Here is a 26,620-nt window from a genome sequence, read left to right on the forward strand (position 1 = left end):
TTGAGTACGTTTAGTGGATATTACGCCATATTAATGCTCAAGTTTTGGGGGAAGGGGGGGGGGGCTTAATTTAATTGAGTCAAAATGTTCGTGAACTCAAATTTAGGAGGTGGTGTCGTGTGTGTACATTTAACAATGGGTGTGCGCATTTTACAAACTGCTACTTTCATAAATTCTGAAATTTTGAGTTTCAATCCTTAAAATGTTTCCTGGTAATTATATTTAGTCACTGAAATAAAATTTATTCTCATCATTTTATGGTATGTCAGATAGGTGCATGACTATATATATGAGTTTGCTAAAGGTAACTTTGATATTCCCCCGGAATTTGGAACATCATTTGTAGAGTCAATGCTTTCACTCATCACTATTTTTACCAAAGCGTTATTTTTTTTTAAAGATTCAGTTTCCAGACCTCCAGTGCTCTTCTTTACTTTTTGGATTTGTGCGTTTGAATCACTGAGAATAGATGGATGATGTGCTATCATCAGATGCTGTTGTTCAGTCAGTCATTGAAGCAATAGATTATTTCTTTAAAAATAGGGCAACTTGATGTCAGTGTGTGTGAATTATGAATGGTCTGTAGAGTAGAAATCAAGCAAGGACCCATATCCCGCATGGCAGTTTTTTGTATCACTTGCGGCAGCAAAAAATCGTAAAATATCACTGATTTGCGTTGCGGCCACAACGTCTGCAAATTTTCGAGATTTTGCAAACAAAAAAACAAAAATAATAATAAATAAAAAAGGAAAAGGAAAAAAAAAGATGATTTTTTTTTCTTTTAATGTGATAGCTCGTGTAGAATGTGAAAGATAATTAATCAAGATTAGTTTATTTTTCACTATCCCATTTTCATCCTTTTTACTGGTGCTGATATGACCATGCATTTGTTGCAAGCGCCGTGAAATCCTTTAAAACAAACAAATACTTTTCTCTTTCATGAACTACTTAAGGGTTTTTAGGAAAATTAATCGCAATTTTTTTTGCAAATTTTGCTGTTTTTAGCTTGCAAAATTTGGGATTTTTTTTTTTTTTTGCAAAAAACCACCATGTCAGCCATATTAACAATGTTGATATTATTAGTCCACAAACATGTAGTTTAACAACTATCATCATTTCCTATATAATTTTTTATTTCATATTACTGAATTTGAAGATACGACATCCTTGATACAGATTTGCTTACATTACATTGCGACAACCCGTGTTAAGTTTTATTATATTCCTTTCCTCCCTGTTTTAAAGATCAAGATGAGCTGAGACAACAAACATTTTCTAGAAAAGCTAAACAATAGCACACATAATATTCTTGTGTCTGCAAATTAATTCCTCTTTGTCAGTGACAATTTTTTTTTTTTTTAATTTTTCTTTTCCAGAGACAACATGGTCAATTATTATCAAGGCTTTTTCCATTCAAGCGAGGACTAGTTCATTCGTACTGGGCTCCTAATTTTTGGGCTCTCTACTCTGGCCTGGACAAAATTTTGACATTTCTGTGTATGTATGTTGATCTGTCACTTACAATGAAAACTGTAATGGTTTAGTTGGTGGCATAACCAATTCATTGGGTTTTTTTTTTTTTGTCTGTACATATTTGTTTGTTTTGTTTTTTTTTATGGGTGAGGGGCACTTTACAATTTTCAAAGTTGATAGTCATATTTGTTCTAAATTTTGATACCCATAGGTTCCAAACGTCATATCAAGCTAGAGTTATGATGGTAATCTTTTATGTATTATCACTAGAATGGGGATTATATTGAATATGAGAAGGAGTGATGATAATGACGTTAACAGTAATGATAGCAATAATAATGATAATGATTATGATGGATGATAATTATGAGACTGGGGGGATCATGTGGCCCCAACTCAAGAGGGCTTTAAAGGTATTTTACAGTTCATGATAATTTTTAAAAAATTTATAGATCCCTTTTATTATGTGAGTGGGCATACTTTCCTTTTTTTTTAAAATCATTTTAGAGAAAATACACACTGCGCATTCCTAATTTTTATTAAACAAGGAGGGGAAAAAATGTAATCAGAACACAAATGTATGTGATTTAGGCTTTAAAGGTATTTTACAGTTCATGATAATTTTTAAAAAATTTATAGATCCCTTTTATTATGTGAGTGGGCATACTTTCCTTTTTTTAAAAATCATTTTAGAGAAAATACACACTGCGCATTCCTAATTTTTATTAAACAAGGAGGGGAAAAAATGTAATCAGAACACAAATGTATGTGATTTAGACTTGTATTTGATACGCTCTGTGGTAATAGAATATTGTGCAATAAAAAAACCTCTAACCTTTTTCATAATTTGGAAATATGAAAGTGAAAAATTTGGGAGCAGGCACTGGTGTAAGGAGGCTCAGTTGATAGAGCACTCGCTTCACACAAAAAAGGGCTGAGATCAGTCCTGGGTGCAGCCGAAATATTTTTCTTACCCCCCTGTCCATCCAGCAGTGACTGGGTAGCTGGATCTGTTAGATCTGGTGGAAAGTACTGAAGGACTACTTTTACTGGTGTAAGGTAAACGTTCTGAAAAAGTAAGTGACAATGAAACAAGAATCAGACAGAGCAAAAAGAAAAATGCGGGGAAAATCATCCAAAAAAATTAGTCTGCTTTGACTCAGGATCTGATTTTCAGTCCTCCTGATACCATAATTTAGGCATTTGTTGTAATAATCATGATAATGAAAATAATACTATTAATAATGATAGCAATAATAATAATAATAATGATAATTATTATAATAATAACAAGAATGACAATAATAATTTTATCATATTACTGGGGACTTAAATAATAGAAAAAAAAAAAATTCTCCTCCTCTACTCAAAGGCGTTCGAGTGGGTCTCATCTCGAGAGAGTCTGTGCCTGAAGCCTCCATGACGGGTGGAGTGGTTCAAACGTACAAGCACATCATCTTGCCATCCATCCCACCAGCTGTTACTTTTGTCTTGACTGTGTTAGCCATGATGGTAAGGTAACTCAGTTTCTGGAGGGGTTTTTTTTTCTTTCTCCAAATAAAATAATGATTAAGTATTAAGTCAGGTTGAGCATGACTGTTTTATAGTTTGGGTATTTATATATTTCTATTTTTTATCCAGTGTTACAGATAAAATGAAGTTGATTACACTCTGGGCTTTTCGTTATTGTTTTTTTTTGCCATCCGTGTTTATGAGTAATTCGCACTAAATTGTATAAAACAGACTATAAACGTTCAAAGTTACACATAGTTTTCTGTGTTGGTCTGTTATACTTCCAGATGGCAATGTTGTGAGCTTCTTAGACAAGCGCATACTATCTATACATTGCACCCCGGATACAGTGATCTCTAATCCAACTAAACCACGGATTCAATGAAACTTTTAAAATCCTAAGAGGCTTTTTTTTTTATCCTCCTATTTGACATTGCTAAAACCACCTTGCATTCAATGAAGTTCATAACCACACACCTCGGATACAACAACGTTATCACAACTGTGAAGAGTATGCCAAGTGGAGACAAGACTGGCATTCTTTTAAAAATCTTGCATTGCTTTCCAAAAGCTCAATGAGCTTTATTACTCACTGCCATTTCATTGTCGACCACTTTCACATTTGACCAATTTGGCTACATCGAGAATCATGTTTCTATTCATTGTTTTCATTTTTTCTAAAACATTTTTTATTCCTATTCATTCGATTTTTTGTTTATCAAATTCAATGAGTTTTTTTAAGGGGGCCAGAGAATTAGAAATGTTTGGCCATGTCATGTTCTATTTGGCCGCGTTTGGAGTCCAAATTGGTCAAGAGGAACTCAGGCCAACTGGCAGCCCTGATAAACAAAACATTCCAGATCTTAGCATTGCCCATCCATTTTCTTGTTGGAAAGCCTTAACCTCTTTTTCTGTCCACTTATCCTTCAAGAATATTATTGTTATTTTTAATGTCTAAAAGTAGATTTGAGATTAGTTGTTTGCACTTTATGTCGAGGTTTAATTAAATTACTGTTTTTAAATATGCTTCTGCCAGAGGTTTTTTTTTTAAATTTATTTTGTTGTGTGTTTTTTTTATTTTGAGGAGGGGGGGGGGGGGGGGGGTGGTGCTTTTTTTTAGCAAATTTCTTTTACAAGTAATTTCAAGTTTTAAGTTTTGATGTATAGCAATGTCTTATACTTATAGTGCTACAGTACTGATATTTGACAAATGTAGGTCTATGATCTAAATTGTATTAACGGAATTCGAAAAAAATATGATATTATGAAATTGTTGCTTTGCTTTCATATGACAGCAAAAACCAATTTCAAGATTAAAACATGATATTATTGGATATTGATGTACATTGGTTTAAGGTATTTGCAGAACAGCCAGTTTGTTTCTGGTTGATGACGAATTTTTCTTTCTTCTCCTGAATACCCTCAATAGCCAGCCCTTGCCATTTTGTGGATGAAACCAACAAAAACTGCCTTTTTGAGGACTCTAATCCTGTGCAGTTTTGCGTCTTTCCTATTTGGATGGCACGTCCATGAAAAAGCTGTCCTGATGATCATCATCCCAATGACGTGAGTACAGACTTTAGCTCACACAATGTTGTGAGTTGATCCAGCCAATATCAAAATCAACTTCAACATGTTTACATGACAGATAGGTTTGATTGTTTCTTGTCTGCCAAATGGAAGTATAGAAGGAATGAAATTGACGTCACTCAGCTCTTTGTTATTTGTTTTTAGACAGCCATTTTGGTGATTACTTATCGCTAAATTATATAAATCAGACTATAAACGTTCAAGGTTACACCTTAGTTTTTTGTTTTTATATGTTATGTCTGGCTGGCAGTTGTTGTGAGTATTATTCTTAAACCATCAATGCAGTGAATGTATTTGCCACCAAATTCAGTCCTTTGTTTGGTGACAAAACAATTTTTACTTAGACCTCAATGCAGAGGACTGGTATTTCAGTGTTGTGGTTAATTGTTTTCATGAGTTGTGCCATTTGTGAGTTTTGTTCACTCGCAGAAATCATCAAGCTTCTAACAATGTTGTTTACATGTGAATTGTCCTAATTAAAGTGGTTCAAAAGTGTTTCCCTGTGTTGAACACAACTAAAGGACAGAATCAGTGACAATTTCATTGCCCTAATAAATTATTATTATATTCTTCATTTAAGAAAGAAACATTTTGCCCACTTCAAGACTAATTTTATGGCAATCTCGAAAGGGTGTCAATATTCTCTTCGTTTATAAGCATTGTGGTACTTCACTGTAGCCGCACAGTGTCACTATGAATGGCTTATCGAAAAAATGTCAATAGTTTTATCACAATAGACTGTTTACATAGACTAGTGAGATTTTCTTCCTTTATTACTGCATAGTATACTGTCTGAAGCTGTGGCTGTAAATGTATTGAACATAATAGAGACGTGCCAACTCTCAAAGTTTATTGGGTTTTTTTAAGGAAATTCCTGATGGTTTTTTTCTCTTTCTTGATTTCCAGCTATTTCTCCGATTTTTTTGACAGTATTTTACTTTTCCAGAAAAAAAAATCATCTTTGTTATATATAATCATCAAGTGAACGCCTTGACGGATAGAATATAAAATTCCTTCACAATTCGCATTATTTGTTTGTACACACAATTTTGTCTTACTGTTGGAGAACGATGTGGATCACTTCCGATCTTCATTTCCAGATTTGCCCCAAAATCTTCTTTAATTTCGTTCCTGAAAATTTTGCAAGTATGGAAATGAAGATGAAACGTATCATCCTGAATTATGCAATTCCCTACAAGGAAATGGGACATGGATGCAATATATGTTTAAGGAGTTGTCAGAGACATTGATAGTGTCAGGAGAAATTAGAGCCCAAAGAATATGTCAATGATAAAAGCAATAAATGGCATCATAATAATAATAATAATAATAATGAAATTTATTTATATTGGGCCCAATCCTCTATACAATAAAGCTCTAGGCATATAACAATAACCTCAATCCATTCAAATTTCTCTCTCTCTCTCTCTCTCTCTCTCTCTCTCTCTCCCCTCTCTCTCTCTCTCTCTCCTCTCTCTCTCTCTCTCTCTCTCTCTCTCTCTCTCTCTCTCTCTCTCTCTCTCTCTCTCTCTCTCTCTCTCTCTCCCTATCTCTCTCTCTCTATCTTCCTCACACACACAAACACACACAGTCTCTCACTGTAACATAGTCAATATGTTACAGTAAATTACATAATCCATCGGATAGTGTAAAGGTTTGGAATGAGATATTGCCAAGTTTAGTTAGAAGATCAGTTTTTATCTAAAATGAGTTCTTAAATGATTAAATCAACCATTTTTGTACATTTTCAGGAAATATCAAAGCTTAATTTCATTTCTAAATGTTTTTATAGCTAGTCATGTTGAAAAAGTATGAAATTTGAGAAAGGTTACGGGATACCTTTCCCATACATCTGACCATAACTTCATGAAAAATTATCCGATTTACTTCAAATTAAGATTGAAATGCTTTGGGAATCATATTTTTTCAGAAAATGCAAACATTTGCAAATCCAAAATTTTCACCTTCCGACTGATTATGTCATGCACTGACACATATAGTAAATATTACTCTGTATGGTTTTATTGATGTGGAGTTTGATGAAAGGCATTAAAATATCAATATTCTATGTCATTTTCTTTCTGTTCTTACAGGCTTTTTGTTTTGAATAGTCGAGAGGATGCCAGATTGTTTCTGCTGTTGTCCGTGACTGGCTTCTACTCATTATTTCCTTTAATCTATTCACCTCTTGGTAAGTCAGCTTAGTAGAACCAGAACCCCTGTTATATCAGAGGAGGAAAACCACTGATGGTATAAGTGGTGGAGGTGATGATGGTAGTACGAGCTGCCAACCTACCGCAAAATGCGGAATTGACGCATTTTCAGCATTGTACGCATATCACCCATTTTCAGTGTATGGAGTTACTTCAGTTTTCTTTAGTATTATTACTGCCTATTGAGAAACCTTGGTGACCAAGTGGATATTCATATATTTTTTTTACCAATTATGATATTCATGCTGGGAGGTAGAATTCTGAAAGGATTGGATTATAGTCTTGGGAACATCATTGTTGCTGCAATTGAGCTTGTGCGGTGTGACTTTATGTAAGTGTACCTTCCTCTTACTTTCACAATCGTTGGTTTCCGTCGATTTCAGGATTGTACCCATTTTTATGAAATCTCCCCCATTTTGAGGTCCAATTGTACACATTCTCATCAGATGGGGTTGGCAGCTCTGGTAGTAGTAGTAGTAGTAGCAATATCTGTAGAAGTAGTGGTAGCAACATCAGTTGTAGTGGTGGTAGTAGTAGTAGTAGTGGCAACATCAGTAGTAGTAGTAGCAACATCAGTAGTAGTAGTAGCAGCGAGCACATTTTAGTGGATTTTTTGCTACATTAGTCCTCGAGTTCTTAAAAAAAAATTGTTTATATCTGACTTCCTCCATTGTTTACACTTTACATTCTCATTTCTTAAAAACATGTATCAGAATTTAATTTCTTCCAACTTATTATAGCTGGCATGCAATTACAATTATAAGAGAATTGATGATAATATTTTGGTGTCTGAACTACCTTGTGTGTTTCATAGCCCAGTTAAGAAATTTGAATACACAGTTACACAGGGCAGCGTGGCTCAGCGGTATGGTCTTTCTATCATCCGCCACTGCGCTGTATGGTCTTGAATAAGTCAACTCGCCCTCGATCATTTTGCTGACGCCTTGGTTATTCCAGTCTTCCCTTGGAATAGAATCTTGAGACAAATTTCCACTATGGGATGAATAAAAGGAATTTTATTTATTTATTTATTTTATTATTTATAGTCCTGTGTTAACAGAGGTAGGTGGTAATGCAAGTATAATTGCTTTATCTGTTATTATTCCACAGAAAGCATGATCAAAGTCATAATGATGATAATCAGCAGTTGTGTGTCTTTTGAAATGCTAAGCACATATTATTCGTGAGTATTACACGGTGTTGTAATTATTATTATTACTATTATTATTATTATTATTATTATTATTATTATTATTAATATTATTATTATTATTATTATTATTATTATTATTATTATCATTATAATAATAATAATAATGCCCCGATTACAATCAATTGAAAGCACAATAAACAACAAATGATGAATACCACGATGCGCACTCTAAATTTAAATGTTTCGTTCATATTCTGGCATGGATTTCTGCTGTTAACATCAAAAGTTGTAACACAAATAAGCACATGGTGTGTTCCAAATACTTCTGTCAACAAAAATATTCTAAAATCTAAAATATTATTCAATTTGTGCAAAATATGCCATGTAACAACACCTTTTGAATTATTTACAACTGTTTCAAAACTTATTTGCAATTTTCAGTGTCCTGTAAAATATCGTTTAAAAGGTGGTGTTTTACTGTTTGTCTGTTTGTTGGGTTTTTTTTTTTGGTGTTTTTTGTTTTTTTGTTGGTTTTTTTTTTTGTTTTTTTTTTTTGGGGGGGGGGGGGGTGGGGGTTATATTGCAGCATTTTTTCTACTGTAGGTCTGTAGGTCACAGTATTGATGAGTGGAGATCGTTAAATTAAGTTAAATGGATAGAATGCTCTTTTTTGTAGACAAGATTGCCACGTTATTAGGCATTATACTTTCTTAAGTGAGGGATCGAGGCTCAAACACCTGGTCGCAGAATTTCATATTTTCCTCAAGCAAGAAAATTCAAACAAAGCTCTCTCTCTGCACGGTGTTACATTGTTGCTGACAAGTGTCAGTCTCTTGAGACATACATGTGCCTACCTTGGGATAAAGCATGATTAAGACCAAACTGGAGTTTCATACTGCACTATACGATTCTTTCATCTCTTTGTATTTATTAAAAGAGTTATTTTTATCGTGCCCAATAACACAACAAGCTTGCAGGTATATGTTATTGCACTATAAAAATATAACGAGTTTAATAAAGACAAAGAAAATGAAAGAATACGTTTATTTCAACCCTTCCAAGTAAGATTATTAGATAATTTGTGACCAAACGGCATCGTATTAGTACTTCTATTCACCATTGTATCTTTATATTGCAGCATTTTTTCTACTGTAGGTCTGTAGGTCACAGTATTGATGAGTGGAGATCGTTAAATTAAGTTAAATGGATAGAATGCTCTTTTTTGTAGACAAGATTGCCACGTTATTAGGCATTATACTTTCTTAAGTGAGGGATCGAGGCTCAAACACCTGGTCGCAGAATTTCATATTTTCCTCAAGCAAGAAAATTCAAACAAAGCTCTCTCTCTGCACGGTGTTACATTGTTGCTGACAAGTGTCAGTCTCTTGAGACATACATGTGCCTACCTTGGGATAAAGCATGATTAAGACCAAACTGGAGTTTCATACTGCACTATACGATTCTTTCATCTCTTTGTATTTATTAAAAGAGTTATTTTTATCGTGCCCAATAACACAACAAGCTTGCAGGTATATGTTATTGCACTATAAAAATATAACGAGTTTAATAAAGACAAAGAAAATGAAAGAATACGTTTATTTCAACCCTTCCAAGTAAGATTATTAGATAATTTGTGACCAAACGGCATCGTATTAGTACTTCTATTCACCATTGTATCTTTCTCCATCTTTTAGAATGACAATTTGACCCAAAAACAAAAACATTGTATTTGTATTCATGCGCACTACTAAAAGACTATTTTTAATCGCCAATCAGCTGTCTTTTGCACCTTATTTCACACCAATAAAATGTGCATAAATATTAAGCAATCATTGAATAAATTTTTTATTCAACACGTTCAAAGCATTATTCAACGATTACCTATATATGAAGAAATGATAGGGTTTTCCAATGAGAGGGGTGGAATAAAGACAACTTTTTAACATTTTTATATGATATATCTTGACGTTGAAATAACCTGTTATTTTTCAAAATGTAGAAAAGGGTGAAATCTATAAAATGATGTACGTTTTACTATATTTGTTTAATCGTTTTTAATCTGGGGGACACATATGGAGGCTGGTCTTAGTCCCCATAACTGGCCCTAGTCACCCCATTCCACTGTAATTTTTGATACTTTAAAATCTGTAAAAGGACCTTAAATAACAGAAACAGCAGAGTCAGAAACAATCAATACACTGGAATGTCAAATTCGTGCATTTTCTTGGCAGTCACACATATTTTGTCTGGGCTTGAATACAGGACTAGGAGATATTTTAAATAATTAAAACCTGTCCTGATTTGTTTTATAATATTATATTTTTCAGGTCCAAGATATCGCAGGAGAGCATCTTACCATTGCTGAATACACCAGAAAGCATCTACATCCTTGGCTTCATTATTTTGGGGGTTTTCAACAGCTTTGGATTTTGGCTTTTCCAATTGGACCAGCGCCTTCCCTTCCTGCCCCTCATGCTTACCTCCATCTACTGCTCACTGGGCATCATTTACTGCTGGATTCGATTTTATCACTTGTTCGCAGTTGAGGAGACCAATGATTTTGCTTCGAGTAGTTCAAAAAATAGTGAAAATAAAGATGATAGTAAAAGTAAAAAAGAAAATAGAAAAAAACATTCATGAAAAATTATAAAAGTATTAGTGTTTTGAAATAAATATTATGACATGTATTTTTGTGTCCTGGTTGAGTGGTTATATTTTTATTACATGAGGGGTCAGTGTCCATGATAAATGATTTTCGTGTGTGTGTGTGTTTAAGTGTTCGCGAGTACAATTATGTTTTGTATGGATGAAATTAAATTTATAAGTCATTGCTATAGTATACATTAACTCTCACTTTTTGTCATTGTATTACGCCCAGAGCTTGCATGATATAGCAGGATACGCTGCGCTTGACAAATGTGCATTATTATTATTACTATTATGATTCATCGGCATGTGAGCTGTTGGTCCCAGAGGGCTGTGCAAAAGTTGAGTCCTTGGAAAAGGCTCTCCACTCACATTTTCTCACCATGTTTGGGTGTGAAATGAATAGTGTACCTGGCTGATAACAGCATTTTCTGTCATAAAGAATGAATTGTATAACTTTTTTCAGGTTTCATGTCACGTTCTAGATGTTAAGTGTTGTTGAAACCTTGGGATACCTTTGTAAAGCGCTTGAACACATTTAGTGGTTATTTTATTGACCTTGAAAACCAAATGAAGTGAATATATAGGGTAAAGAAATATCAAATATTGATAAACCAAAAGTGATTCAAATTATTTTCACAGCTGAACAAAACAAAAAAAGGCTTTATATTAAAGTGATTTTCAAGTATTTCAAGTACTGTATTTACTCATTTCCTTGTCAAATTACTAAAAAAGTCACATAAAAATCACTGATTTTGAAGTTTTCAATTTGACAGGTCCGCTACTACCTTGCATTACAGTGATGGTTGTAAGGTCTGTAATTTCTTTGTGTCAAATAAAATGTGACACAATTTCAGTTTCACTGCGTAATGTAACGTTTTCACCTAATGACGAAAGGGAGGTTACTCAGTAATAATTATCTACCGCATTATACAAAATAGCAGCTTGCCTTGTTAATATTTTTCAAGTTTTCTCGTTGCCATGCTTAAACCAAATTATGGCTGAATTTAAAAGAAATTCAGCTTGACTATTTTGTTTCTGGTTTTTTTTGTTTGTTTTTTTTTTCCTGTGCATGATAATTACCTTATTTTGTAATGGAAGCTGTGTGATTGTATGATGCGAATGTATATTCATGTGTCACTAAATCAATGTCATGACCTCACATAGCGGGCAGGGAGGTACATACTGTGTCTTCTATCCCCTTATATCTGTTTTCCAACATGCTTTCTGTCTTTGTCTTGGAATGAGATTACTTGGTTTTGTCCTGGTCCTGGCCAGATGCCCTGGCTGAGAGGAAAACAGTCGAATGTATAGTTAGTTTTGGGAGATGATATTTTTTTCATTGTAAATCATCTCTCTGTTATGCACTGTATTATGCCTTCTTTATATTATATATTATGATTTGTAAAACATTTGAGTGTGTTCCTCTTAGCGGAGACCTGTGCTTGCGTCTGGATTAGACTTTTAGGTAATCTCAAGTACTTTGATAGAGTGCTTTTGGAATCTACGTCTGTTTCCGATTTGAACCAATTCCCCTTTGTCTTCCCTTTTCTTGGATGCTTTATTGTAATTCTAGAACTTTTTACTATCCCATTTTCTTCCTTTTTACTGGCGCTGATATGACCTTAATGTGTTGTAAGCGCCGTAAAAACCTTAAGGGGCGGTTTGGGTCTAATTATTAGGAAAATCCTTCGAAAAATTGATTTTGAGATTTTGGTGGAAATTGATATTTTGTTATCCTAGAAATAATATAATTGAAGTCCAAATTCTTAAAGAAGACTATAAAGGCACGAAAAACACAGTCGAAAATGGTACAGATAGTAAGACAAGTGTGAAAAATGGGAAGCTATTTTGCTATTTTCTCAAAATGTCATATTTCTAAGGGTATGGGATACTGTGTCAAACGTTTCTCTGAATCTATTCAATGAAAATTTCCACAGTTATCACAGAGATAATGTATTGTGTCACCATAGAGAGATTTTTTTGATAAGATATGTGAATTTTGAATTATAATCCTAATTCTGAATTTTTAACATCAATTTTGTCATAACATTTTGATTCTCAACTTTGTAATGTTCTAATAAAAATAACATAAGCTAAAGCCGTAAAATCTCTCTATGGTGACACACTATAGTACAATGTTGACAAGAGGGAAGAATATGGAGGTCATTCCTTTATTAGTTTTTGTGGAACGTTTGCCACAAGATTGCTATATTTTTTTATGTCAGACCCCCAAATTAGGTCGCAAAATGGGTATCAACACAGATACGATTAAAATTTTTCACCATAAATGTTTTTTTTTAACCTATAATGACGATACAGAATGATTAAAACCTCCCAATATTGGTAATTACAATTTTTTTTTAAAAGACCCAAACCGCCCCTTAAAAACTAAAACAAAACAACATCTTGGAATGAGATTACTTGGTTTTTTCCTGGCCCCGGTCGGAGTCCTGACTGGGAGGGAGACAGTCAAATTCATAGTTATTGTTTTGGGAGATGATATTTTTTTCCTTGTAAATCATCTCTCTTTTATGTATTATTATATTTGTTATTCTGGGTGGGGTTCCTGACCTCCCATAGTGGGCAGGGGGGGGGGGGGGTACATACTGTGTCTTCCATCCCCTTACATTTATTTTCCAACATGCTTTCTGTCTTTGTCTTGGAATGAGATTACTTGGTTTTGTTCTGGCCCTGGCTGGGAGGGAAACAGTCAAATGCATAGTTATTGTTTTGGGAGATGATATTTCTTTCCTTGTAAATCATCTCTCTGTTATGTATTGTTATATTTGTTATTTTAAATGTTAATGTATTTGAGTGTATTCCTCTTTGTTGGATTTTGTGCTTGTAACCGGATGAGACATAGGTGATCTCAAACTAAGTTCATTGGTGGTATGCTCTTGGATTCTACATCTGATCCCTATTTGTTCCCAGTTCCCCTTTGTCTTACTTTCTCTTGGCTGCTTTAATTGTAATTCTAGAACTTTTTACTATCTCATTTTCTTCCTTTTTACTGGCGCTGATATGACCTTAATGTTTTGCAAGCGCCGTAAAACCCTTAAAAACAACAAATCGATGTCAAAGTACCTAAACAATTATTTCATCTTCTTTTTCCTCTTCTTCATCAAAAATCCTGGATGTTTATAAGTATTTTGAACTGTATATCCATTTATACTGAACATTGAAACATATTAGAGGGGTATTTTTCTATCTGCCAATATCTGTTCTCCTCTTCCGTGTTGCTCTCTGTCTTCGTCATGAAATGCCCAAGTCCTTTGCTGAGGAGAGGGAAACAGTCAAAAGTCAAACAGTATATAGTATTGGCTTTGAGAAAATGGGTTTTTTCCCTTGTAAATCATCTCTCTTGGTATGTAATGTTATGGGGTTTTTATCAGAATATAATGTTTTGTAAGCATTTGAAAGTATTCCTCTTGGTGGGATCCTATGATTGTGACCAGGTGGAACCAGTAAACTTAACGCATTGACTCTTTTGTTTCTTGTTTGAACTGATCCCCTTTGTCTTACTTTTTTTTGGGTGTATTAGACCATAAATCTAGAATTCTTAAAACTTTCCTATCTTCTTCCTTTTCAATGGTGCTGAAATGAAGGGTTGCAAGCGCCATTAAAAAAAAAATTAAAAATAAAAGTGGGAACTTGCACACTATTGCATATTGTTGATGAAATTAAAGGTGTTATTTTCATCTGTTCTACACATAGAGGGTGCCGATTATATGTTTGTACTTATATATAAATAATTGGGTCTCTTGTCCTTATGGGGAACTTTATGTCATGGCACGCTGGGAATTCTCTGGTCTGTCTTCTCACCCTTGGGAACTTTATGTAGCATTTTAATTTTAAAGCATAAAGAATCAGGTAATTCAATATATGAATTAAGATTGAGATGCACAAATTGAAAATTTCATCAGAATTCTATTGTATGACAAAGTTGATGTAATCATTAATCATACTTGACAAGTCAATGACTAATAAATATATCACAATCAAATACACAACCGTCTGGGTTTTTTTTTATTGAAGTGATAGTTTCCAAATTAGACACTCTTTGGCATCTCATTTTTGTGAGAGAATAATAATAATATTGCTATCTCCTTCTCTTTCATATTATTATTCAAAGTGATACAGACCATACCATCTTTAAGCATGCTGTCATTAAGTATGTTTCGTACTCAAGCACGCTAAATGTCCCTTACCTAATTTTTGCAATATAAACTACACACCTTTAAGCAGGGTAATTTCAGCTTCAAGCACGCTTCATTACAAAACGTATCTGCTGATTCTGATTGTTATTCTATCTCTTTCAGGGACCGGTGGTTTAACTGATAGTGAAATTGTCCAAAATAGTCTGGGAAGGAAGTGACCCTGACTAGGGGTGGAAGAGGAGGAAGATGACTAAGTAGAAGCGACCAAAATGTCTTCTTCCTCAGAGCTGTTGTAAAGCTTGAACTCTATTTGTGTTTTTATGGAATCAGCAGGCAATTACAAGATGCTAGAAGTTGTGGACTGTAAAATGTAATGAACTAAAATGGGGACAGCATAGCTCAGCGGTACCGTCTTTGCTTCATACCCAAAAGGTAACGAATTTGATCACCCGCCATGCGCGGCGTGGCCTAGAGCAAGTCACCTCAACCTAGCTCAATCTACTTCCCCCAGCATTTCATATGGTGTGTTCCCAAAATAGGTAATCAGATCTGGAAACAAGAATTTCTGGATTACGGTGTACAACTAAAGGACAAATACATCCCCAGGCGTCCCCAGGCGACCTGGCCAAATAAGGGAGACATCAGATTGTGGATTTCCGGATAGGAGACACCTGAGAAGAAAATATGAGGTTTTAAAAATCAATTCCCATCTGTGTCAAGATGTATTTGTAGCAAAGTATTTTATTACACTTCTTTGGTTGAAAATCCAATTTTATTATAACCTGATAACAAAAATATTATGAGGCATCCCTATATTACTTTTTGTGGCTATGTGGTCTTGTGGTATGACACTCTCCTTCGGATCAGAAGGTCCTGGCTTTGAGTCCCATTCTGAGCAGTGTGTAGTTGAGTCCTTGGAAAAGGGCTTTTACTCACATTCTCTTACCGCAGTCAAGTGTAAAATGAGTACCTGGTCTTTAACAGCATTATCTCTGTCTGAAAAAATTGTAATATCGCCTAACAGGCATCATGTCTCATCGTACATGTTACATGTTGCTGTTGGGACACTGTATAAAGCACTTCAAGCACGTTTAGCAGATATTGCGCTATATAAAAAGCTCAAGCTCACGTTCGTTTTATTTTAATGTATCCGTTCAAGAATCTGGTTGTACTCAAAATAGATTTTGATTCATTGATAATGATATCCTAACCACAGTGATAATACTTAATGTCAAATTGGTTCATTCAAGAATCAATCATTGTGAGAGAAAAGAAACAACATTTTGATGAGAAATAATATAGATGAGGTCACTGGAGGGCTATATTAATATTCTAGGTCTTCTGCGTTAAAAATTTCTAACTATTTCCCAATGCACGCTCCCATGATTGCACAGCAGCATTAAGAACTTGTTCAAAATTACCAATGCAGGAGTTCATGAATCTTATGATGATGATGGTAACCACTAACAAAATTAATTCCTGTGGAATAAGATTAAGACATAGAATAAAATAATGTGTTGGTATTATTTTTTAAAAGTTTATTTATACACGTAATAAATATACATATATTGTTGAGATTTCAGTGAGTGAAAGAAATGAGTGTACATTTTTTTTTGGGGGGGGCGAGGGGGGGGGGGGGTGCAGGTTTGGACAGTAGAAGAAAAAGTTGAAACTTGCGGAAAAAGGGTTAAAGGATGGATGATGATTTTTTTTTTAATGAGTGAAGTGAGAACAAGAGATTCTTTGTTCAGTGCCTCGTTGATTTTGGAATTGTTCTGGATCATTGAAAGTTTTTCCCTATCAAAGGTCTTTCTTGATCTTCAGATATATTGGAGAAAATAAACAGATAAAGGGAAATGCTGGGGATAATGGCAATTGAAGATTCTCATTAACGAATAAGGCATACATAGTTAGTAGTCCTTCAAAGCCATAAGGCCCACGGAACTGGAGTTTATCAGTTTCTATAGCGTGAAAAGGACAATAGTAATTGCTTGTTATTCTTTGGATAGGATGCTATTCTATTGCAAAGTACTTTCCACCAGATCTAACAGACCCAGCTGGGTGGGCAGGGAGATCAGAGAAAAGTCTCGACCGCACAGGGATCGATTTTGGTCCCTTTGTGTGTGAAGTGAGCGCTCTACAAACTGAGCTATCGTTGAAAAATAAGTATACATAAATGTATCGCTATGTAAATGCTGTTAAATATGAGGCATACTGTAAATCCTGCAAGCTATGCAAAAAAAAATAAAAAGAAGAAGAATGATAATAATAATACATAAATTTGACTTCATTGGATTTTGAGGTATTGCAATTCTTTATCAACAAAAATGTGATAAAATAACGTCATGATTTCAACAAAAAGATTCCAGGTACAATTATATATATATGTGCAAATAACATAATATTTCACTAGATTAACAACAAACAACATCAACAATGTCAAATACAACAGAGTGTTTTTTAAGACAAGTGAGATCGCCCATATTATACAAAAGATTTTATAAAAGTTACTTATGAAACCAATTTTCCTTTATAAAATATCTTTTATTTTTATTAAAATATTTCTTTTTTTATGATTTAGATGAAACAATGGTATTGTGTGCAGACCAAAACTTGTCTTGGACATTTTCTTAAACTGAAAGAAAAAGTACAATTATGGAGTAGTCCATTTGTCCTTGATACTGTCCAAATATGACTTATAATAATATAATTTAAGATCCATGCATTTTTCAAATGCATATGAATCGTATTTAAATTATGAACACACACATTCACACAAGCAAGCAAGCACATCACATGTACTACTTCCTTTAATCACTTCTACTTCTACAGTAGATCACACTTATAATGAACAGCTTGAAACGAATTGATGGAAATAATGGACACATGTCTGTTTGTTATGCTTTTCTTATACAGGGTTTTACAGCATTCGCAATACGTTTACGTGAAATCAGCAAAAGGTAAAAAGAAGAAAATGAGAGAGTCCAAAATTTCTAGATTCCCAATTAAAAGCGCCCAAGGGAAAGTATGACAAAGAGGACTAATTCAAATAAGGAAAAAGTTGTAGATTCCGAGAGCATATTATCAGTGAGCTTTGTTTGAGATCACCTAAAAGTCTCATCCAGACTCGAGCACAGGATCCCAAATAGACTCAAATGTTTACAAAATATAATATATTCAAAACAAAAACTATAATAGTACATAGCAGAGAGATGATGTGCAAAGAAATAAATGTAATCTCCCAAAACTATGACCATACACTTGACGGTTTCCTTCTCAATCAAGGACTCTGGCCAGGGCCAGGACAAAACCAATTCATTTCCATTCCAAGACGAAGACAGAAAGCAACCTGGAAAACAGATGTAGGGGGAGAAGACACAGCAGGTGACTTCCCTGCCGACTATGGGAATTCAAAAGACCCCAACCAAAACACATGATATATATATATATATTATATATATATATATATATATATATATATATATATATATATATATATATATATATATATTATCTGGGTGGGGTTCATGACCTCCCATAGTGGGCAGGGAGGTACTGTGTCTTCTATTGCCATATATCTGTTTTCCAACTTGTTTTCTGTCTTTGTCATGGAATGAGATTACTTAGTTTTGTCCTGGCCGGATACCCTGACTGAGAAGGAAACATTCAAATGTATAGTTAGTTTTGGGAGATGATATTTTTTTTCCTTGTAAATCATCTCTCTGTTATGCACTGTATTATGTTTTGTTTACATATTAATTATGATTTGTAAACATTTGAGTGTATTCCTCTTGGTGGGGACATGTGCTTGTGTCTGGATGAGACTTTTAGGTGATCTCAAACTAAATACTTTGATAGTGTGCTCTTGGAATATATATCTGTTTCCTATTTGAACCAATTCCCCTTTGTCTTACCTTTTCTTGGGTGCTTAAATTTTGATTCTGGAACTTTTTACTATCCCATTTTCCTCCTTTTTACTGGTGCTGACAAGATCTCAATGTGTTGCAAGCACCTTATAACCCTAAAAAAAACAACATATATATACACTTTTCTTATTCTTTGTCTTAGGCTGTTCTTTATATTTGTGCTCTACTGTAAATACTCAATACTTATTAAAATCTTGTAAACGTGTGTATTTGGAAATAATATCATAAATAATATATCACATTTTAAGCTCTGTTCAACAGTTCCGAGTCACATTCTCCGCAGTTTATTCCTAAGCAAATTAAATATTACAGGTAATATGAAAAAGATATTATAATATATGCATCGAATTTTTCGATTTTAAAGAGTTTTACAGCGCACATAACATTTTGTGTTCATTTCAACACCAATAAATAGGATGATACAGAAGTAAATAGGGACAAGTTCAACGGATACTAAAAGAACATTCATGAGCAATATATCACTGTTTCTCGAGTTCCACTTTTAAGTCCAACGCTGGCATTGCTACAGAACAAAGAGGGCAAGCTTAAATAGTTTAAAAAATAAGCATTATATTTTATTAAAAACCCAACATTTGGCGTAACTAATAAATTATTATTATTATTATTATTATTATTATTATGGAGAGATGATTTATGAAAATAATTTCTCACAAAAGTATAAATCCATCTGAATGTTTCCCTCTTATCAAAAGACCCTAGACAGAACACAAGCGAAACTAAATGGTTCCATTCTACAAGACAGTAACATAATGCCCCATCCAGTATCACATTAAAATAAGAATAAGAATGAATTGCTTGTTATCCTTTGGATATTCAGTTAATGAAGTACTTTCCACTAGATCTAAAATACCTAGCTACCCAATCACTGCTGAAATGTCACAGGGGTAAAAAAAAAATGCTTAACAACATCAAATTGAAATTGAAACGGTTCTTTACTCATGAGTTTGAGTCACATTCTGTATCAGGAGCCCAGTTTACTGAATTGTTTATTTATCTATTTTTTTTTTAAATTATCTATTTATCTATTTATTTACTTTTTCATGTATTCATCTATTTATTTAATAAATGTTGTTTAGGTGGTTGTTTTTTAGGGGTTTCTGCTGTTTTCGTTTTATGGTGGAAACTACCGGTTAAACTTTGTGAATTTAATGAAAATCATGGATGATTAAATTCATGATAACTCAATAGATATCAGCCAGGCGTGGTTTGTTGTTAAAATATGAAGATCTTTTTATCGACTCATCATTAAAACCATAAAACAATAGTTCCTTTAGCTATCAATATATGGGCAACATTGTGTCTTGTGTAACAATGAAGTCCTAGTGGGGGGTATGAGAGTATCATTATGCTTCTTGGGAACCAAATCTAAACACACTCTCTCTCTCTCTCTCTCTCTCTCTCTCTCTCTCTCTCTCTCTCTCTCTCTCTCTCTCTCTCTCTCCCTCTCCTCTCTCTCCCTCTCTCCTCTCCTCTCTCTCTCTCTCTCTCTCTCTCTCTCTCTCTCTCTCTCTCTCTCTCTCTCTCTCTCTCTCTCTCTCTCTCTCTATCTATCTATCTATCTATCTATCTATCTAACTCTCTCAAATCGCGAACCTCTCCTCAGAAATTTATTACACTTAAGAAGAGAGTAGAAAAAAAAACCTAAATCGCCATCTTATGAGTCCAAGCAAGTTGAGATCTTTTTGGATGAACTATCTGCAAAATATCATCTATCAAACAGACAGTTGTCTATTTTTAAATTCAAAATCAGCGACAAGTGATAAATGATCCGATGGATAGGAATATGAGGGAAGTCGCCCTTCACCAATCTCCTCTCCCGATGGAAGCGCCAGTAGCTGGGAGCATGTCAAGTATTTTTGAGTGTAAAACAGATAATCGATGGTGTGACAAAATTCCTCTTGTCCAAGGACATTCCCCCTGATTTTCCAGGTCGTGTAAGGAGGTTCTGATCCATCCTCGGAAAGAAGTGTGTAAGAACTGAATAAATCTAAACCACTGTCTTTAAAGACTCCTATAACTTTCTCTTCAGGATCTGCATTAAAATCACCACCTAATATCAAAGGTGTGTCATTACAAAATTCTGACAACCACCTCTCAAAAAATCTGCCTTGCTCAAATCTAAGCTTGTGATTTTCCTTTTTTGATTTTAGATGAGTCGTAGCCACACTAAACTCCTGACCTGAACCTTCCTTAGTTGACAAATTTTTGAATCTACACACAATAGCAACTTGATTGGAATTTCTCCCATTGTCTCGTTTCAGTACAAAATTGTCTAAGTGGGATAATGCTAGTCGTTTTTCATTCCAGAATATTGCACATCCATCCGGTCCATTACTCTCTCTCGTGTACAAACACGGAGAATCTGGCTTAGGAAAAAAAGAACCTTGGTACCCGATTCGTAACAGCTGTTGTTGTAGAAATTTAAAGTAGTCTACCTCCTGTAAACAGAAAATATCTGGCAAGTAGGATAGGAGTTCTTCAAGGATGAGATTTTGTCTAAAAGACCAGTCCAAGGCCTCTTTTGGACACTTCACAAAACTGTCGTTACATCTGCAAAGTCCTGAAAGTTCAAAGAAAACAAATGAACCACCAGTTGAAAATATAAGACTTAAACTTTACCATATATGGTAAATAAATAAAGCATAAAAATGTAAATTTATCAAATCATTATACTGTCCGATTTATTCCCCCAGTAGACCATATACAGAGCCATAACCTAACACCATCCCACACCACACAAATGTTGCGTCTCTCTTCAGTACTAAAGCTGAAACTGGATTTCTTGGATATAGAAACAATTTTTTATGTCATACAGAACAAGTCACAATAAGGCGTATTTGTCCTAGTCTAACACTACAAATCTACAGAAGGTTATGGGCAATGGAAATCTCAAAAAATGACGCAAAATATTGTCCATTACAACAATCTTAAACCAGTCTCATAAGTGGGTCCGGAAGTCAGACCTGCATATATGTACACATCGGCTCTGGTTTATCCCGACATAATACCATTTGGAAAGGGTGGGTCGCATTTTAGTCTCAATTTCAATTCACAACATTTGGTAAGTAGAACACACCAAAACCAACATCCATTCCTTCACATGACAGTTACATTTGATTGTACACTTGCCTATCACATTGAATTGGTACAAAGATATTATATTTTGCACAAAGAAAGAATTATTTAACTCTCTTCAAGACTAATTTTATGGAAACTCTGATACTAATGAATATCTGGCAAGGCAGGACATTATTCGCTTTCTGGTTGCAAATATAGTCCTTCAGAGTCATTAGGCCCAGAGTTTATCCCTGTTTCTATAATGTGAAACAGACCATAGCAATTGCTTGTTACCTTTTGGATAGGAAGCGAGTCTATCACAAAGTACTTTCCACCAGATCTAACAGACCCAATAACCCAATCACTGCAGGAAAAAATCTCGACATCTCCTGGGATCAATCTCGGTTCCTTTGCTTGTGATGCGAGTATTCTACCAACTGAGGTATCAAGACCCACTTGTTTACAAATCTTGGGATACAGAATGCCTATGTGGTATTACTAAATGAAGTTTATCTGAAAAAGATCTACAGTGGAATCCTCATAAAGTCAACTTCTGTTTAAGTTTAAGTCAACACCTCTTGTTGGTCCCAGATTTTTTTGTTCTTTATCAAAGTGTGTTCTATTTCTATTGATAATGGATAAACTCAATCTTGCTTAAAGCCAACACATTTTTCTGGGTCAGCGGTGTTGGCTTTATCGAGTTCCACTGTATATATTAGAGGAGACCACTAACCTTGAGCAAGAAGATTCCATGTCATCACTCGAATGACATTGCTAGGATTTGATGATCTCTTCTCGCCTTCCTTCAGACATGACACAAAATGTCTGTTGATCAGAGGTGTATCATTAAATGCTTTTCTTCTGTCTTGTATTCCCTTCAAAACTTGATCGGCAGTACCGTTGATGACATCTGCCATCTTGGAAGATGGAGTCTAAGGAGAAAATTATTATATGAAACTCAATGTGATCAAAGCGCTTTATAAGGGGTCCCAATCCAACACTTAACATGTAGGACATGTTGACTTTCATAAGGCATTATAATTTTTTTAGAAGAGACAACGCTGTTGCCATCCAGGTTTTTCTGTCACAATCTGTAACACAAGTCGGGATAAACTAGAAACAAAAAATGGAATCTATTGTCAAAAATTTTTTAAAGCAAGATAAGTTTTTATGATTCATTGAGGAGAGTGAATGAAACAGCAAAAATTTTTTTAATGTATTTATTTATTTAAAGATTAAATTCATTTGTTACCCGTTTCACTTGACATAGTACAGTCAAGGCCTATAATTGGAATGCCACTTAATCAGACAACTGCTTAATTGGAGTGTTCTGTTCGTGAAAAAAACTTCTGTAAAGAAAATTTACTGGTTTATTGGAATGCAAGCCAGATAATTGATTCAATTATCTGGCTTGCATTCCAATAAACCAGTAAATTTTTTTCAAGTAGCCCTAAGCAAAATGGCTTTTTTAAACAATAATAATGGTATTATTATTGCAGGTTCACAATCAACAGAGCCATTGAGTTATTTACAATCTATTTCCTTTCATCTTATTATATTTGCTAAGCTTTACATATTGAGCATCTGTAAAGAAAATAAAATAATAAAAAATAACAATAATGTGTTCAAAGTCTTTTACAACGTTGGAGATGTGACATCTCAAAGGCGTTAAAACACTATTTTAGTGGCCAGGCACTCTTTTTACACCTGAGTTTAGTTATATAGAGCCTTTTCTAAGGACTCAACTTTGGACTGCCCAAAGCAGGACGCAAACTACCGGTCCAAAGAAAAGTGTCATTCCACAAGACCACAAAGCAACTATATTTCATTCAATGAGGTCCTGAGTAATCAATGTTACCTCACTCTTGTTAAGTGAAAACAATTAGCTATAGATGGAATGAAATTCACGTCATTCAGTTCTTTGTTACTGCTTTTAGCCAGCCTTTTTTTATGAGTACTTCTCATTAAATTATATCAATCAGACTATAAATGGTCAAGGTTACATCTAGTTTTGTGTGTTGGTCCCTTAAATCTGGCTGGCAGATGTTATGAGATTTTTCGATAAACACAATAGCATCAATACAGAATACAGTCGTAACTTCATACATAATGAGTGGTTTAAAACTGTGATTTGAAAGAAATTGTCTCACCGTTAAAGAGTTTATTATCAAATAGGTCAATCTATTGACAAGATACATAGTCCATTGATAGAGTGCAGTTCAGCAGAATGCTCACCACATATGGCTGGCAAGACAGTAATAATAGCTAGCTGTAACCATCACACAAACCTATCTCTTATAGCCTGTCGGAGTGAATGTTGTAACAACTGATCACCACTTTGGCTGGCAAAAATAAAAGAACAACAAAAAGGAGTGTAACAGAAACTTTAACAGATTTATCTAAATCAGATGAAAAAATTGTTTCTTGTGAGGTTTATAATATTTCTAATTTGTGCGATTTGTCATTTGACTGTGGTGTGTAATCCATCAATCATGACATCATATTGACCATGGTGTGTAATACATCAATCATCACATCATACCATATCATGTGAACGCCAACTGATCTTTGAATACCCTGTGCACTTAAATGTAATGATAATTATATCAGAAATTGATATTTCTTTATCAATCACTATTTTGTGTCTACCTATGGAAGCAGCATTTTCCATTTCATACTTGTTACTGTTACTGTTCCAAAGTTTTACAGATCTGTTATATTATCTTCATACCAGTGCAGTAATTAAAATTTGATTTTTAAAATGTATACAACACTCGCTTGTTCCCTTTCAAGGAAGAATTATTTTGGGTAACTCCTTTGGAAGGGTAGGATGCATTTCTCTTTTCACCAATCTTATCAGAGTCCAGTAGCCCACTTGGTGGCCCTTTTTAAAAAAAATACCTATCATATACTAACACCAGAAAGACTGCTTGCTCATGATCTTATATTACTGCATTTTTTTTTTCTCCGCTTCATCTTTAGGAATTTGAATGAATGAGTCATTTAAGTGGAGAAACTATGTATCGTAACATAGAGTAAAAATTACAACTGTTTTTGTTTGTATGAGTATGAGTAAACAAGCAAAGTCTGCGATTATCAGCTCAGTTGATAAGAGTTCTCGCTTCCTAATCAAAAGGACTGGTGTCATTCTTGGATGCAGTCAACATATTTTCAAACTCCACTGTCTACCAAACGGTGATTGGATAGTTGGGCCTGATAGATCTGGTAGATCTTTGGCGATCACATCCTAGGGATAGCAAGCAGATTGCCCGTTTTACACTACAGAAAACAGAATAAACTCTGGCTCCACAGACCTTATGGCTCTAAAGGACTACTTTCAGTTCAATAGATTATTACAACCCATTCATTTCTGTTGGAAAAAAAAATCAAAATCCATTCATTCTCTTACTCATTTAGTACTATCTAGATAGTACAAGCTAGCAATATAGAACTGCTCAGTTCAGTATTGGGTAGAGAACTGGTTTTGATCGCACATGGTTGAAAGTATTATAGATACAGATATATCTTATGAAATATTTTATTTTCCTTAGGGGTTTTCTTAATTTCTTATTATTCATTTACTCTCAGAATGCAGAAACCCCATCTGTTGATAGACAACATTATTTTGAGCAGTTTTTGATGTGTTGTGTGCTGGAAAAATTAGAAAGGAACTTTCCTTTTCACACATACACAAACCCGCGCGTGCACACACAAACATACATAAACTTTTTTAAAAAGTAATTATTATTTGTCTTTGTTACCATTTGGATAGGATGCTGCTATCTAGTCTATTGCACAGGAGAGATTTGGATTCAGCAGAAAGCTTAACTACTAACAATCATTCTATTCTACTACTACAGACTATTGGGTGGGTAGATGTCTGAAAATATGTTTTCACATTTTGACCTCCTGATCCGTGATTATCAGAAGGAAAAACCTCTTTTCTTTTTCTTTTTTTTAATTCGCCGGGGAATACGTTCAAGATAGATAAGATCACAATCTGAAAATGACACGAGTAAGAGAACAAGATTTTTTTTTTGTTTAATCAACAAGAAAAAGGTCTGGCTGGGTACCAATTTCCACCTGAAACCAATAAAAATAACGCATTTTGGTCAACCAGCATGTGACTTATCAATGTGATATTTTGGAAGAGGACGAGATGAATGATGAGGTTGACCGGCGATGTCGTCCATAAAAAGTAAAGAAGAAAACTAATTTTTAGTTGAAAAATATCCAATAATAACATGGTGATTCCCTCTTTCAGAGCATTTCGTCACGGTATCGCTTTACCTTAAAATTTCAGTCACGAAATGACTTAATTTGCGATGTAAACGTAACGACGTCAATTAATATTCTGGCTCACTCTCATTGACCGATGTGTTTTGTCATTTAATTTGTTTATGTTTCGTTCGACGATGTGGAACTCTCGTCAACTTTTTGGTCGTCATTGGCAAGGATCTTTTATTTTTAGCTCATTACATTTTTTCTATAAATAGTAAACCATCGGAAATCCATGTGCAGCTATTCGGACAATACTTTCGCAAAAGTAGCAATATCAAAAACTGATGATGTAGGTATGAAAGAAAAAGGAAATAAATTTTGAATATAAAAAGATTTAAAATCACATTTTTGTTGCTACCAGTGCCAGTAGAGAAAAGTAATGTACTACTTGTGTAATAATTTATCGAGGCCAATGGTTGTTATAAATAATAAGTAGGTAGATATAAAGTGATATATGACATAATATAATATTAGGGAGCAGACACTGGTGTAAGACAAAGATCTGAAAAAGTGTGTATGAAGCAGTACCAGATAAATCAAAAAACAAAAATACCAGGGAAAAAATCCAAAAAAATTCATCATCCGCGA

The 26,620-nt window shown here is 34.3% G+C and overlaps 2 protein-coding genes across 3 annotated transcripts in view; one reads left to right on the top strand and one right to left on the bottom strand.

Moving 5' to 3' along the window:
* The window catches only part of LOC144970088 (dolichyl pyrophosphate Glc1Man9GlcNAc2 alpha-1,3-glucosyltransferase-like), a 23,699-nt gene extending 9,102 nt beyond the window's left edge, over nucleotides 1-14,597 (top strand). The window contains exons 8-13 of the mRNA XM_078909308.1: nucleotides 1,377-1,497; nucleotides 2,846-2,985; nucleotides 4,415-4,551; nucleotides 6,669-6,766; nucleotides 7,899-7,971; nucleotides 10,269-14,597. Coding sequence (XP_078765434.1) covers nucleotides 1,377-1,497; nucleotides 2,846-2,985; nucleotides 4,415-4,551; nucleotides 6,669-6,766; nucleotides 7,899-7,971; nucleotides 10,269-10,581 — 882 coding nt within the window. The 3' untranslated portion in view covers nucleotides 10,582-14,597. The remainder of the gene's footprint in view (nucleotides 1-1,376; nucleotides 1,498-2,845; nucleotides 2,986-4,414; nucleotides 4,552-6,668; nucleotides 6,767-7,898; nucleotides 7,972-10,268) is intronic.
* Nucleotides 14,598-20,197: 5,600 nt separating this feature from the next.
* Nucleotides 20,198-26,183, bottom strand: LOC144970089 (nocturnin-like). 2 transcript variants are annotated; one of them, XM_078909309.1, is made up of 4 exons: nucleotides 26,042-26,183; nucleotides 23,902-24,093; nucleotides 22,485-22,683; nucleotides 20,198-21,254 (listed from the first exon to the last, which is right to left on the bottom strand). In XM_078909309.1, the coding sequence occupies exons 2-4, from the start codon at nucleotides 23,947-23,949 to the stop codon at nucleotides 20,407-20,409; spliced, it is 1,095 nt and encodes a 364-aa protein (XP_078765435.1). In that variant the 5' UTR covers nucleotides 23,950-24,093; nucleotides 26,042-26,183; the 3' UTR covers nucleotides 20,198-20,406. The 2 variants fall into 2 exon arrangements, with proteins under 2 accessions (XP_078765435.1, XP_078765436.1); XM_078909310.1 differs by lacking the exon at nucleotides 23,902-24,093.
* Nucleotides 26,184-26,620: the final 437 nt, after the last annotated feature.

Source organism: Berghia stephanieae, chromosome 4, assembly GCF_034508935.2.
Source record: "Berghia stephanieae isolate SIO BIC M18660-M18661 chromosome 4, UCSD_Bste_1.3, whole genome shotgun sequence".
NCBI lineage: Eukaryota > Metazoa > Mollusca > Gastropoda > Nudibranchia > Aeolidiidae > Berghia > Berghia stephanieae.

Excerpts from the sequence above, each read along its gene's own strand:
- LOC144970089 (XM_078909309.1), bottom strand. The coding sequence starts at position 23,949 with ATGTATCTTGTCAATAGATTGACCTATTTGATAATAAACTCTTTAACG. Across the intron at positions 22,684-23,901 it reads TGATAATAAACTCTTTAACG|ACTCCATCTTCCAAGATGGC; the intron begins GTGAGACAATTT and ends TTTTCTCCTTAG. Across the intron at positions 21,255-22,484 it reads ATGGAATCTTCTTGCTCAAG|GACTTTGCAGATGTAACGAC; the intron begins GTTAGTGGTCTC and ends TTGAACTTTCAG.